Consider the following 16,084-nt stretch of genomic DNA (forward strand, 5'->3'; position numbering starts at 1 on the left):
TATTACGGGTGGGGAGTTGGATACTACGGGGAGGAGTTGGATACTACTGGGAGGAGTTGGATACTACGGGGAGGAGTTGGATACTACGGGGAGGAGTTGGATACTACGGGGAGGAGTTGGATACTACGGGGAGGAGTTGGATACTACGGGTGGGGAGTTGGATACTACGGGTGGGGAGTTGGATAGTACGGGTGGGGAGTTGGATACTACGGGTGGGGAGTTGGATACTACGGGGAGGAGTTGAATACTACGGGGAGGAGTTGGATACTACGGGTGGGGAGTTGGATACTACGGGGAGGAGTTGGATACTACGGGTGGGGAGTTGGATAGTACGGGGGGGGGAGTTGGATAGTACGGGGGGGGAGTTGGAAACTACGGGTGGGGAGTTGGATACTACAGGGGGGGGAGTTGGATACTCCGGGGAGCAGTTGGATACTGCGGGGAGGAGTTGGATACTACGGGGAGGAGTTGGATACTACAGGGAGGAGTTGGATACTGCGGGGAGGAGTTGGATACTACGGGGAGGAGTTGGATACTACAGGGAGGAGTTGGATACTACAGGGAGGAGTTGGATACTACGGGGAGGAGTTGGATACTACGGGGAGGAGTTGGATACTACCGGGAGTAGTTGGATACTACGATGGGGGATTTGTATACTACGTGGGGGAGTTGGATACTATGGGGAAGATTTAGATACTACGGGGGGAGTTAGATACTACGGGGGGAGTTGGATACTAACGGGGGGAGTTGGTTACCACGGGGGGGGGGGGAGTTAGATACTACGGGGAGGAGTTGGATACTACTGGGAGGAGTTTGATAATACGGGGAGGAGTTAGATACTACGGGGAGGAGTTAGATACTACGGGGAGGAGTTAGATACTGCGGGGGGAGTTGGATACTATGGAAGGGAGCTGGAAACTACTGGGAGGAGTTGGATACTACGGGGAGGAGTTGGATACTACGAGGAGGAGTTGGATACCACGGGGAGGAGTTAGATACCACGGAGGGGAGTTGGATACGACGGGAGGGAGTTGCATACTACGGGGAGGAGTTGGATACTACGGGGAGGAGTTGGATACTACGGGGAAGAGTTGGATATTACGGGGAGGAGTTGGATACTACGGGGAGGAGTTGGATACTACGGGGAGGAGTTGGATACTACGGGGAGGAGTTGGATACTACGGGGAGGAGTTGGATACTACGGGGAGGAGTTGGATACTACGGGTGGGGAGTTGGATAGTACGGGGGGGAGTTGGATAGTACGGGAGGAGTTGGATACTACGTGGAGGAGTTGGATACGACGGGGAGGAGTTGGATACGACGGGGAGGAGTTGGATACGACGGGGCGGGGGAGTTGGATACTACGGGGGGGGGGAGTTGGATACTACGGGGGGGGAGTTGGATACTCCGGGGAGCAGTTGGATACTACGACGAGGAGTTGGATACTACGGGGAGGAGTTGGCTACTGCGGGGAGGAGTTAGATACTGCGGGGAGGAGTTGGATACTACGGGGAGGAGTTGGATACTTCGGGGAGGAGTTGGATACTACGGGGAGGAGTTGGATACTACGGGGAGGAGTTGGATACGACCGGGAGGAGTTGGATACTACGGAGAGGAATTGGATACTACGGAGAGGAGTTGGATACTACGGGTGGGGAGTTGGATACTACGGGTGGGGAGTTGGATACTACGGGTGGGGAGTTGGATACTACGGGGAGGAGTTGGATACTACGGGGTGGAGTTGGATACTACGGGTGGGGAGTTGGATAGTACGGGGGGGGGGGGGGAGTTGGATACTACAGGGAGGAGTTGGATACTACGGGTGGGGAGTTGGATAGTACGGGGTGGGGAGTTGGATACTACGGGAGGAGTTGGATACTACGGGGAGGAGTTGGATACTACGGGGAGGAGTTGGATACTACGGGTGGGGAGTTGGATATTACGGGTGGGGAGTTGGATACTACGGGGAGGAGTTGGATACTACGGGGAGGAGTTGGATACTACGGGGAGGAGTTGGATACTACGGGGAGGAGTTGGATACTACGGGTGGGGAGTTGGATACTACGGGTGGGGAGTTGGATAGTACGGGTGGGGAGTTGGATACTACGGGTGGGGAGTTGGATACTACGGGTGGGGAGTTGGATACTACGGGGAGGAGTTGAATACTACGGGGAGGAGTTGAATACTACGGGGAGGAGTTGAATACTACGGCGAGGAGTTCAATACTACAGGGAGGAGTTAGATTACGGGGAGGAGTTAGATACCACGGGGAGGAGTTAGATACCACGGGGAGGAGTTAGATACCACGGGGAGGAGTTGGATACTACGGGGAGGGGTTGGATAACACGGGGAGGAGTTGAATACGACGGGGAGGAGTTGGATACTACGGGGAGGAGTTGGATACTACGGGGAGGAGTTGGATACTACGGGGAGGAGTTGGATACTACCGGGAGGATTTGGATACTACCGGGAGGAGTTAGATACTACGGGGAGGAGTTGGATACTTCGGGTGGGGAGTTGGATAGTACGGGGGGGGAGTTGGATACTACGGGAGGAGTTGGATACTACGGGGAGGAGTTGGATACTACGGGTGGGGAGTTGGATAGTACGGGGGGGAGTTGAATACTACGGGGAGGAGTTGGATACTACGGGGAGGAGTTGGATACGACGGGGGGGAGTTGGATACGACGGGGAGGAGTTGGATACTGCAGGTGGGGAGTTGGATAGTACGGGGGGGAGTTGGATACTCCGGGAGGAGTTGGATACTACGGGGAGGAGTTGGATACTGCGGGGAGGAGTTGGATACTACGGGGAGGAGTTGGATACTACGGGGAGGAGTTGGATACTTCGGGGAGGAGTTGGATACTACGGGGAGGAGTTGGATACGACGGGGAGGAGTTGGATACGACGGGGAGGAGTTGGATACGACGGGGAGGAGTTGGATACGACGGGGAGGAGTTGGATACGACGGGGAGGAGTTGGATACGACGGGGATGAGTTGGATACTACGGAGATGAGTTGGATACTACGGGGATGAGTTGGATAATACGGGGAGGAGTTGGATACTACGGGGAGGAGTTGGATACTACGGGGAGGAGTTGGATACTACGGGGGGGGGGGGGGGGGGGAGTTGGATATAATGGGGAGAAGTTGGATACTACGTGGAGGAGTTAGATACAACGGGGGAGGGGGGGGGAGTTAGATACTATGGGGAGAAGTTGGATGCTACGATGGGGGAGTTGGATACTACGGGGGGGATTTAGATACTACGGGGAGGAGTTAGATACTACGGGGGGGAGTTAGATACTACGGGGAGGAGTTGGATACTACGGGGAGGAGTTGGATACTACGGGGAGGAGTTGGATACTACGGGGAGGAGTTGGATACTACGGGGAGGAGTTGGATACTACGGGGAGGAGTTGGATACTACGGGGAGGAGTTGGATAATACGGGGAGGAGTTGGATACTACGGGGAGGAGTTGGATAATACGGGGAGGAGTTGGATACTACGGGTGGGGAGTTGGATAGTACGGGTGGGGAGTTGGATACTACGGGGAGGAGTTGAATACTACGGGGAGGAGTTGAATACTACGGGGAGGAGTTGAATACTACGGGGAGGAGTTCAATACTACAGGGAGGAGTTAGATTACGGGGAGGAGTTTGATACCACGGGGAGGAGTTAGATACCACGGGGAGGAGTTGGATACTACGGGGAGGGGTTGGATAACACGGGGATGAGTTGAATACGACGGGGAGGAGTTGGATACTACGGGGAGGAGTTGGATACTACGGGGAGGAGTTGGATACTACCGGGAGGATTTGGATACTACCGGGAGGAGTTAGATACTACGGGGAGGAGTTGGATACTTCGGGTGGGGAGTTGGATAGTACGGGGGGGAGTTGGATACTACGGGAGGAGTTGGATACTACGGGGAGGAGTTGGATACTACGGGTGGGGAGTTGGATAGTACGGGGGGGAGTTAAATACTACGGGGGGGAGTTGGATACTACGGGGAGGAGTTGGATACGACGGGGGGGAGTTGGATACGACGGGGAGGAGTTGGATACTTCGGGTGGGGAGTTGGATAGTACGGGGGGGGAGTTGGATACTACGGGGAGGAGTTGGATACTACGGGTGGGGAGTTGGATAGTACGGGGGGGGAGTTGGATACTCCGGGAGGAGTTGGATACTACGGGGAGGAGTTGGATACTTCGGGTGGGGAGTTGGATAGTATGGGGGGGAGTTGGATACTACGGGGAGGAGTTGGATACTGCAGGTGGGGAGTTGGATAGTACGGGGGGGAGTTGGATACTCCGGGAGGAGTTGGATACTACGGGGAGGAGTTGGATACTGCGGGGAGGAGTTGGATACTACGGGGAGGAGTTGGATACTACGGGGAGGAGTTGGATACTACGGGGAGGAGTTGGATACTACGGGGAGGAGTTGGATACTTCGGGGAGGAGTTGGATACTACGGGGAGGAGTTGGATACTACGGGGAGGAGTTGGATACGACGGGGAGGAGTTGGATACGACGGGGAGGAGTTGGATACGACGGGGATGAGTTGGATACTACGGGGATGAGTTGGATACTACGGGGATGAGTTGGATACTACGGGGATGAGTTGGATAATACGGGGAGGAGTTGGATACTACGGGGAGGAGTTGGATACTACGGGGAGGAGTTGGATACTACGGGGAGGAGTTGGATACTACGGGGAGGAGTTGGATACTACGGGGGGGGGGGGGGGAGTTGGATATAATGGGGAGAAGTTGGATACTACGTGGAGGAGTTAGATACAACGGGGGAGGGGGGGGGAAGTTAGATACTATGGGGAGAAGTTGGATGCTACGATGGGGGAGTTGGATACTACGGGGGGGAGTTGGATACTACGGGGAGGAGTTAGATACTACGGGGGGGAGTTAGATACTACCGGGAGGAGTTGGATACTACGGGGAGGAGTTGGATACTACGGGGAGGAGTTGGATACTACGGGGAGGAGTTGGATACTACGGGGAGGAGTTGGATACTACGGGGAGGAGTTGGATACTACGGGGAGGAGTTGGATACTACGGGGAGGAGTTGGATACTACGGGGAGGAGTTGGATAATACGGGGAGGAGTTGGATACTACGGGGAGGAGTTGGATACTACGGGGCGGAGTTGGATACTACGGGGAGGAGTTGGATAATACGGGGCGGAGTTGGATACTATGGGGAGGAGTTGGATACTACGGGGAGGAGTTAGATAATACGGGGAGGAGTAGGATACTACGGGGAGGAGTTGGATACGATGAGGATGAGTTGGATATGACGGGGAGGAGTTGGATACTACGAGAAGGAGTTAGATTACGGGGAGGAGTTGGATACTACGAGAAGGAGTTAGATACTACGGCGAGGAGTTGGATACTACGGGGAGGAGTTGGATAATACGGGGAGGAGTTGGATACTACGGGGAGGAGTTGGATACTACGGGTGAGAAGTTGGATAGTACGGGTGAGAAGTTGGATAGTACGGGGGGAGTTGGATACTACGGGAGGAGTTGGATACCACGGGGAGGAGTTGGATACTTCGGGTGGTGAGTTGGATACTATGGGGAGGAGTTGGATACTACGGGTGGGGAGTTGGATAGTACGGAGTGGAGTTGGATACTACGGAGAGGAGTTGGATACTACGGGTGGGGAGTTGGATAGTACGGGGGGGGGAGTTGGATACTACGGGAGGAGTTGGATACTACGGGGAGGAGTTGGAAACTACGGGTGGGGAGTTGGATAGTACAGGGGGGAGTTGGATGCTACGGGAGGAGTTGGACACTACGGGGAGGAGTTGGACACGACGGGGAGGAGTTGGATACGACGGGGAGGAGTTGGATACGACGGGGAGTTGTTGGATACTACACGGAGGAGTTAGATACCACGGGGGGGGGAGTTGGATACCAGGGGGAGGAGTTGGATACGACGGGGAGGAGTTGGATACTACGGGGAGGAGTTCCATACTACGGGGAGGAGTTCCATACTGCGGGGAGGAGTTCCATACTACGGGGAGGAGTTCCATACTACGGGGAGGAGTTCCATACTACGGGGAGGAGTTCCATACTACGGGGAGGAGTTCCATACTACGGGGAGGAGTTCCATACTACGGGGAGGAGTTCCATACTACGGGGAGGAGTTCCATACTACGGGGAGGAGTTCCATACTACGGGGAGGAGTTGGATACTACGGGGAGGAGTTGGATACTACGGGGAGGAGTTGGATACTACGGGGAGGAGTTGGATACTACGGAGGAGGAGTTGGATAGTACGGAGGAGGAGTTGGATAGTACGGGGAGGAGTTGGATACTACGGAGGGGAATTCGATAGTACGGGGGGGCGTTGGATACTACGGGGAGGAGTTGGATACTACGGGGAGGAGTTGCATACTACGGGGAGGAGTTGGATACTACCGGGAGGAGTTGCATACTACGGGGAGGAGTTGGATACTACGGGGAGGAGTTGGATACTACGGAGGGGAATTCGATAGTACGGGGGGGCGCTGGATACTACGGGAGGAGTTGGATACTACGGGGAGGAGTTGGATACTACGTGGAGGAGATGGATACGACGGGGGGAGGAGTTGGATACTACAGGGGGGGAGTTGGATACTCCGGGGAGCAGTTGGATACTGCGGGGAGGAGTTGGATACTACGGGGAGGAGTTGGATACTACAGGGAGGAGTTGGATACTACAGGGAGGAGTTGGATACTACAGGGAGGAGTTGGATACTACGGGGAGGAGTTGGATACTACGGGGAGGAGTTGGATACTACGGGGAGGAGTTGGATACTACGGGGAGGAGTTGGATACTACGGGGAGGAGTTGGATACTACGGAGGAGGAGTTGGATAGTACGGAGGAGGAGTTGGATAGTACGGGGAGGAGTTGGATACTACGGAGGGGAATTCGATAGTACGGGGGGGCGTTGGATACTACGGGGAGGAGTTGGATACTACGGGGAGGAGTTGCATACTACGGGGAGGAGTTGGATACTACCGGGAGGAGTTAGATACGACGGGGAGGAGTTGGATACTACGGGGAGGAGTTGGATACTACGGAGGGGAATTCGATAGTACGGGGGGGCGCTGGATACTACAGGAGGAGTTGGATACTACGGGGAGGAGTTGGATACTACGTGGAGGAGATGGATACGACGGGGGGAGGAGTTGGATACTACAGGGGGGGAGTTGGATACTCCGGGGAGCAGTTGGATACTACGGGGAGGAGTTGGATACTACAGGGAGGAGTTGGATACTGCGGGGAGGAGTTGGATACTGCGGGGAGGAGTTGGATACTACGGGGAGGAGTTGGATACTACGGGGAGGAGTTGGATACTACGGGGAGGAGTTGGATACTACGGGGAGGAGTTGGATACTACCGGGAGGAGTTGGATACTACCGGGAGGAGTTGGATACTACCGGGAGGAGTTGGATACTACCGGGAGGAGTTGGATACTACCGGGAGGAGTTGGATACTACGGTGGGGAGTTGGATACTACGGGGAGGAGTTGGATACTACGGGGAGGAGTTGGATACTACGGGGAGGAGTTGGATACTACCGGGAGGAATTAGATACTACGGGGAGGAGTTGGATACTATGGGGAGGAGTTGGATACTATGGGGAGGAGTTGGATACTATGATGGGGGAGTTGTATACTACGGGGGGGAGTTGGATACTATGGGGAAGATTTAGATACTACGGGGGGAGTTGGATACTACGGGGGGAGTTGGATACTAAGGGGGGGAGTTGGTTACCACGAGGAGGAGTTGGATACTACGGGGAGGAGTTAGATTACGGGGAGGAGTTGGATACTACCGGGAGGAGTTGGATACTACCGGGAGGAGTTGGATACTACCGGGAGGAATTAGATACTACGGGGAGGAGTTGGATACTATGGGGAGGAGTTGGATACTACGGGTGGGGAGTTGGATACTACGGGGAGGAGTTGGATAGTACGGGGGGGGGAGTTGGATAGTACGGGGGGGGAGTTGGAAACTACGGGTGGGGAGTTGGATAGTACGGGGGGGAGTTGGATACTACAGGGAGGAGTTGGATACTACGGGTGGGGAGTTGGATAGTACGGGGGGGGGAGTTGGATACTACGGGAGGAGTTGGATACTACGGGGAGGAGTTGGATACTACGGGGAGGAGTTGGATACTACGGGTGGGGAGTTGGATAGTACGGGGGGGGGAGTTGGATAGTACGGGGGGGGAGTTGGAAACTACGGGTGGGGAGTTGGATAGTACGGGGGGGGGAGTTGGATACTACGGGAGGAGTTGGATACTACGAGGAGGAGTTGGATACTCCGGGGAGGAGTTAGATACCACGGGGAGGAGTTAGATAACACGGAGGGGAGTTGGATACAACGGGAGGGAGTTGCATACTACGGGGAGGAGTTGGATACTGCGGGGAGGAGTTAGATAGTACCAGTAGGAGTTGGATACTAGGGGGAGGAGTTGGATACTACGGGGAGGAGTTGGATACTACGGGGAGGTGTTAGATACTACGCGGGGGGAGTTGGATACTACGGGGGGGGAGTTAGATACGACGGGAGCGGGGGTGTTGGATACTACGGCGGGGAGTTAGATACTTTGGGGAGGAGTTAGATACTACAGGGAGGAATTAGATACTACGGGGAGGAGTTAGATACTACGGGGGGGGGGGGGGGGGTAGTTGGATACTACGGGGCGGAGTTGGATACTACGGGGGGGGGGGAGGAGTTGGATACTACGGGGGGGGGGGGGGAGTTGGATACTACGGGGGGGAGTTGGATACTACGGGGGGGGGGGAGGGGGGGAGTTGGATACTACGGGGGGGGAGTTGGATACTACGGGGGGGGGGGGGAGTTGGATACTACGGGGGGGAGTTGGATACTACGGGGGGGGGGGAGTTGGAAACTACGGGGGGGGGGGAGTTGGATACTACGGGGGGGGGGGGAGTTGGATACTACCGGGGGGGGGGAGTTGGATACTACGGGGGGGGGGGAGTTGGATACTACGGGGGGGGGGGAGTTGGATACTATGGGGGGGGAGTTGGATACTACGGGGGGGGGAGTTGGATACTACGGGGGGGGGGGGAGTTGGATACTACGGGGGGGGGGGGGGGGAGTTGGATACTACGGGGGGGAGTTGGATACTACGGGGGGGAGTTGGATACTACGGGGGGGAGTTGGATACTACGGGGAGGGGAGTTGGATACTACGGGGAGGAGTTAGATGCTACGGGGAGGAGGTGAGCAGCATATTGTTTTGAAGTGTGAGGCCGGCCCAATGTTCTGAAATGGGGAGGAGTTAGATACTACGGGAAGGAGTTGGATACTACTCCTAACATATCGGTCACCAGGCACCTGAAGCTTAGGGCTTCGGAAGGAATTTCCCAAATTTCTTGCTGAACATGGAGTTAGCATTCCTCGTGGTTGGGAAGGTGGCCTGCACAGGAGGTGGCAATTCGACCCATTGTGCCTGTGCTGGTTCTCAGAAAACGTATCCATCGCATTAGCCCGCTCTTTCCCCATAGCCCTGCAATTTTCTCCCCTTCAAATATTTATCCAAATCTTTTTGAAAGTTACTATTCAATCTGCTTCCACCACCCTTTCAGGCAGTGCATTCCCGATCACAACAACTCGATGCATAAAAACATATCTTCATTTCACCTTTTGCCAATTACCTTCAATCTGTGACCACCGCTGATGGCCCTTCTGCCAGTGGAAGCAGGACACCTCCATTAACAGCCCCGCTTAATCTTGTCTGCTCTCAGGAGAACCACCTCAGCTTCTCCAGTCTCTTCACATAACTCATCTCTGCAAACATTCTAGTAAATCTTGTCTGCACCCCCGCCAAGGCCTTGACATCCTTTCTAAAGTGTGATGCCCAGAATTGGGCAAAATAGTCCAGCAGGAGCCTAATCAGTGTTTTATAAAGATTTACCATAACTCCCTTGTTTTTGTATTCTATTCCTCTATTTATAAAGCCCAGGATCCCTCATGTTTTTTTGAACCGCCTTCTCAACATGTCCTGCCACCTTCAGAGTTCTGTAGGTAAGTAAATAAATAAATGTCTGGATTTGATACTTTGTTATATACAACTATCACAAGTTGCTGAGCTGAAGCCTGAAAGATACAGTTGCAGTGGAACTGAGGAGAGCTTCAAACTCTGGGTCATCAGACACCCTCACCTGTCTGGCCGTCAGCTCCCCACCCACAGGCGTAGATCTCGCCCTTCTCTGTTCTGAAGAGGCTGTGATCCTGTCCACATTTAACCTGTAAATCACAGACAGCACATTGATGGTGTGAATGGCTTTCAAACTGTAGAAACAGTGCTCACCCTTCTACACCGGAACTTCAATATAGTCATTCTGTATAATCAGAATATTTAAAGAATGGGAAATAATGTTTTTCATTTCATAATATCTGAAGGACTTGTTATTTTTGTACTTTTACCTGGTAGTCGGGTGTGTTCCATTTTTAGATTTTTTTGCCTTCTTACTGCAGATATTTTCGCTGCTCTTGCTGGTGATTCTCAGCTCCCAATGGCAGGCTGTATCTTCACTGAATCTGACATCTAGATACGGTTCTGACAGCATGCCCAGGATAATGAACAGAAAACCTTTCTTTGGCTGCTGTCACTCAACAGGTACTTCATGACTAACAGCAGACCTTATTATCTCAGTTTATAAATCCTGGCCTTGCCAGCGATGCCCATATCCCTTGAATGAATTTTTTTTTAATTCACCCACAGCCCCCTCCTATTCCCTCCTCCCTCAAATACACGGGCCTCCCCGTGCCCTGATACCTGGGCCATTCACCCACTGCCCCTCCTGTGCCCTGCTCCCTCAGATACACAGGCCATTCACACACTGCCTCTCCCGTGCCCTGCTCCTTGAAACACTGCTGAGATTGGCATAGGGAGACACATTTCAGGCCCAGAGAGAAGGAAAGCTGCAGGGAGAGAGAGACCATATTGGAGGGACAGAGCACGAGAGGAAAAGGTTTCCCAGGCAGAGGGTTCACCATGAGCAATGCCACCAGAGAACTGCTGGTAAGATGAGAATTAGGAGCAGGAGTAGGTCATTCAGCCCCTCGAGCCTGCTCTGCCATTCAATAAGATAATAGCTGATCTTCTACCTCAACTCCACCTTCCTGCCATATCCCCATATCCCTTGATTCCCTTCGTGTTCAAAAATCTATTGATCTCAGCCTTGAATATACTCCACAGCCCCCTGGGGCAGAGAATTCCAAAGATTCACAACCCTGAGTGAAAACATTCCTCCTCATCTAATGTCTTAAATGGCCGACCCCTTATCCTGAGACTATATCTCCTAGTTCTAGACTCTCCAGCTCAGAGAAACAACATAAGAAATAGGAACAGGAGTAGGCCATACAGCACCTCAAGCCTGCACCACCATTTAATAAGATCATGGCTGATCTGATCATGGACTCAGCTCCACTTCCCTGCCCGCTCCCCATAAGCCCTTATTCCCTTATCGTTTAAGAAACTGTCAGAGTAGGAATCGCAGGATAGCTCAGATGAATACGTGGCTTGAGGAGTGGTGCAGCAGAGAGGGATTCAAATTCCTGGGACATTGGAATCGGTTCTGGGGAGGTGGGACCAGTACAAACCGGATGGTTTGCACCTAGGCAGGACCAGAACCAATGTCCTAGGAGGAGTGTTTGCCAGTGCTGTTGGGGAGGAGTTAAACTAATATGGCAGGGGGATGGGAACCAATGCAGGGAGACAGAAGGAAATAAAATGGAGACAGAAGCAAAAGACAGAAAGGAGATGAGTAAAAGTGGAGGGCAGAGAAACCCAAGGCAAAAAACAAAAAGGGCCACTTTGCAGCAGAATTCTAAAGGGTCTAAGTGTGTTAAAAAGGCAAGCCTGAAGGCTCTGTGCCTCAATGCAAGGAGTATTCGGAATAAGGTGGACAAATTAACTGTGCAGATAGCAGTTAACGGATACGATGTGGTTGGCATCACGGAGACATGTCGCCAGGGTGACCAAGGCTGGGAACTCAACATCCAGGGGTATTCAACATTTAGGAAAGATAGACAGAAAGGAAAAGGAGGTGGGGTGGCGTTGCTGGTTAAAGAGGAAATTAAGGCAATTGTAAGGAAAGACATTAGCTTGGATGATGTGGAATCGATATGGGTGGAGCTGCGGAATACCAAGGGGCAGAAAACGCTAGTGGGAGTTGTGTACAGGCCACCAAATAGTAGTAGTGATGTTGGGGAGGGCATCAAACAGGAAATTAGGGGTGCATGCAATAAAGGTGCAGCAGTTATCATGGGTGACTTTAATATGCATTCTTGGCAAGTAAATCAAGGAAAACCCAAAGATGTTTTATAAATATATTAAGAGCAAGAGGATAACTAAAGAAAGGGTAGAGCCTATTGGAGTCCATGAGGGTAATTTGTGTGTGGAGGCAGAAGATCTGGGTGTGGTTCTTAATGAATACTTTGCATCTGTTTTCACAAAAGAGAGGGGCGATGCAGACACTGCTATCGAGGAGGAGGTGTGTGAAATATTAGATGAAATAAACATAATGAGAGGAGGTATTAAGGGATTTAGCAGCTTTGAAAGTGGATAAGTCCCCAGGCCCAGATTAAATGTGTCCCAGGTGGTTAAGCGCAGCAAAAGAGGAAATAGCAGAGGCTTTGACCATTATTTTCCAATCCTCTCTGGCTTTAGGTGTGGTGCCAGAGGACTGGAGGACTGCCAATGTGGTACCTTTCTTTAAGAAGGGAGAAATGGATAGACTGAGTAATTATAGGCCAGTCAGCCTAACCTCGGTGGTGGGAAAACTATTGGAAAGAATTCTTAAAGACAGGATAAATCTTCATTTAGAAAGACATGGATTAATCAAGGACATTCAGCACGGATTTGTAAAAGGAAGGTCGTGTCTGACTAACTTGACTGACTTTTTTGAGGAGTGTCGATGAGGGCAGTGCGTAAGATGCAGTGTATATGGATTTTAGCAAGGCTTTTGATAAAGTCCCACATGGCAGACTGGTCACAAAAGTAAAAGCCCATGGGATCCAGGGTAAATTGGCTCAGCGGCAGGAAGCTAAGGGTAATAGTCAACGGGTGTTTTTGTGACTGGAAGTCTGTTTCCAGTAGGGTTCCGCAGGGCTCAGTACTAGGTCCCTTGCTTTCTGTGGTATACATCAATGATCTAGACTTGAATATAGGGGGTAAGATTAAGAAGTTTGCAGATGATACAAAAATCGACTGCAGGAAGATATCAATCAACTGGTTAGGTGGGCAGAACAGTGGCAAATGGAATACAATCCATAGAAGTAATGCATTTGGGGAGGGCTAACAAGGAAAGGGAATACGGATTAAATAGTAGAACACTGAGAAGTGTAGAGGAACAAAGGGGCCTTGGAGTGCATGTCCACAGATCCCTGAAGGTAGCAGGTCAGGTAGATAAGGTGGTTAAGAAGGCATACAGAATGCTTGCCTTTATTAGCCGAGGCATAAAATACAAGAGCAGGGAGATTATGCTTGAACTGTATAAAACACTAGTTAGACCACAGCTAGAGTACTGCGTACAGTTCTGGTCACCGCATTATAGGAAGGATGTGATTGCACTGGAGAGGGTACAGAGGAGATTTACGAGGATGTTGCTGGGAGTGGAGAATCTTAGCTATGAGGAAAGATTGGATAGGCTGGGTTTGTTTTCCTTGGAACAGAGGAGGCTGAGGGGAGACCTCATTGAGGTATATAAAATTATGAGAGGCCTAGATATAGCCTTAGCAAAGGGGTCAACAACCAGGGGGCATAAATTTAAAGTAATTGGTAGAAGGTTTAGAGGGGATTTGAGGGGAAATTTTTTTCATCCCGAGGGTTGTGGGGGTGTGGAACTCACTGAAAGGGTGGTAGAGGCAGAAACCCTCACCACATTTAAAAATTACTTGGATGTGCACTTGAAGTGCTGTAACCTGCAGGGCTATGGACCTAGAGCTGGAAAGTGGGATAAGGCTGGATAGCCTCTTGTTGGCTGGTGTGGACACGATGGGCCGAAATGGCCTCCTTCCGTGCTGTAAACTTCTATGATTCTATGGTAACTGTTCAGAGTGGCAGAAGGTGGGTAGTGGTGTTCCACAAGGATCAGTGCTGGGACCACTGTTGTTCACAATTTCTATTAATGATTTAGACTTTGGAATCAAAAACACAATTTCTAAATCTGCGGATGACACCAAATTGGGGGATAGCCAATACTGAGGAGGACAGCAATAAATTACAGGGGGATATTAATAAACTTGAAGAGTGGGCATATAATTGGCAAATGAAGTACAACACAGATAAATGTGAGGTATTATATTTTGGTAGGAAGAATAGGAAGGTCACTTATTACTGGGAGGGTGTGAGTCTGGGTGGGGTAGAGGAACAAAGGGATCTCGGATACAAATACACACATCACTAAAAGTAGCGACACAGGTTAGCAAGGCCATAAAAAGCAAACCAAGCACTGGGGTTTATTTCTAGAGGGATAGAATTGAAAAGTAGGGAAGTTATGCTAAACCTGTATGGAACCTTGGTTAGACCACACTTGGAGCACTGCGTGCAGTTTTGGTCGCCATATTATAAAAAGGATATAGAGACACTGGAGAGGGTGCAGAGAAGATTTACAAGGATGATACCAGAAATGCGAGGTTATACTTAGCAGGAAACGATGAATAAGCTGGGTCTCCTTTGTCTTGAGAAAAGAAGGCTGAGGGGTGACCTAATAGAGGTCTTTAAAATTATGAAAGGTTTTGATACAATGGAGACAGAGAGAATGTTTCCACTTGTGGGGAAGAGCATAACTAGAGGCCATCAATATAAGATCGTCACCCAAGAAATCCAATAGGGAATTCAGAAGAAAATTATTCACCCAAAAAGTGGTGAGAATGCAAAACAAGGAGTGGTTGAAGTGAATAGTAGCGATGCATTTAAGGGAAGGCTAGACAAGCAAATGAGGGAGAAGGGAATCATAGAATCATAGAAATTTACAGCACGGAAGGAGTCCATTTCGGCCCATCGTGTCTGCGCCGGCCAACCAAGAGCTATCCAGCCTAATCCCACTTTCCAGCTCTTGGTCTGTAGCCCTGTAGGTTACGGCACTTTAAGTGCACATCCAAGTATCTTTTAAATGTGGTGAGGGTTTCTGCCTCTACCACCCTTTCAGGCAGTGAGTTCCAGACCGCCACCACCCCCCCCCCCCTCTGGGTAAAGAGATTTCCCCTCATATCTCCTCCAAACCGCCCCCCAATTACTTTAAATCAATGAAGTATAATGTGGATAAATGTGAGGTTATCCACTTTGGTGGTAAAAACAGAGAGACAGACTATTATCTGAATGGTGACAGATTAGGAAAAGGGGAGGTGCAAAGAGACCTGGGTGTCATGGTACATCAGTCATTGAAGGTTGGCATGCAGGTACAGCAGGCGGTTAAGAAAGCAAATGGCATGTTGGCCTTCATAGCGAGGGGATTTGAGTACAGGGGCAGGGAGGTGTTGCTACAGTTGTACAGGGCCTTGGTGAGGCCACACCTGGAATATTGTGTACAGTTTTGGTCTCCTAACCTGAGGAAGGACATTCTTGCTATTGAGGGAGTGCAGCGAAGGTTCACCAGACTGATTCCCGGGATGGCGGGACTGACCTATCAAGAAAGACTGGATCAACTGGGCTTGTATTCACTGGAGTTCAGAAGAATGAGAGGGGACCTCATAGAAACGTTTAAAATTCTGACGGGGTTAGACAGGTTAGATGCAGGAAGAATGTTCCCAATGTTGGGGAAGTCCAGAACCAGGGGACACAGTCTAAGGATAAGGGGGAAGCCATTTAGGACCGAGATGAGGAGGAATTTCTTCACCCAGAGAGTGGTGAACCTGTGGAATTCTCTACCACAGAAAGTTGTTGAGGCCAATTCACTAAATATATTCAAAAAGGAGTTAGATGAAGTCCTTACTACTAGGGGAATCAAGAGGTATGGTGAGAAAGCAGGAATGGGGTAATGAAGTTGCATGTTCAGCCATGAACTCATTGAATGGCGGTGCAGGCTAGAAGGGCCGAAT

At 51.3% G+C, this 16,084-nt stretch overlaps 1 protein-coding gene across 4 annotated transcripts in view; it reads right to left on the reverse strand.

The window, feature by feature from the left end:
- Positions 1-16,084, reverse strand: part of rcc1l (RCC1 like) — an 81,709-nt gene that overhangs the window by 44,042 nt on the left and 21,583 nt on the right. For all 4 annotated transcript variants that reach the window (XR_011592322.1, XM_070874611.1, XM_070874613.1 and 1 more), the window contains exon 6: positions 10,201-10,285. Coding sequence is in view for 3 of the 4 variants with exons in the window: in XM_070874611.1 (XP_070730712.1) it covers positions 10,201-10,285 (85 nt within the window). In the remaining variant the exon portion in view is untranslated. The remainder of the gene's footprint in view (positions 1-10,200; positions 10,286-16,084) is intronic.

Source organism: Pristiophorus japonicus, unplaced genomic scaffold (assembly GCF_044704955.1).
Source record: "Pristiophorus japonicus isolate sPriJap1 unplaced genomic scaffold, sPriJap1.hap1 HAP1_SCAFFOLD_907, whole genome shotgun sequence".
NCBI lineage: Eukaryota > Metazoa > Chordata > Chondrichthyes > Pristiophoridae > Pristiophorus > Pristiophorus japonicus.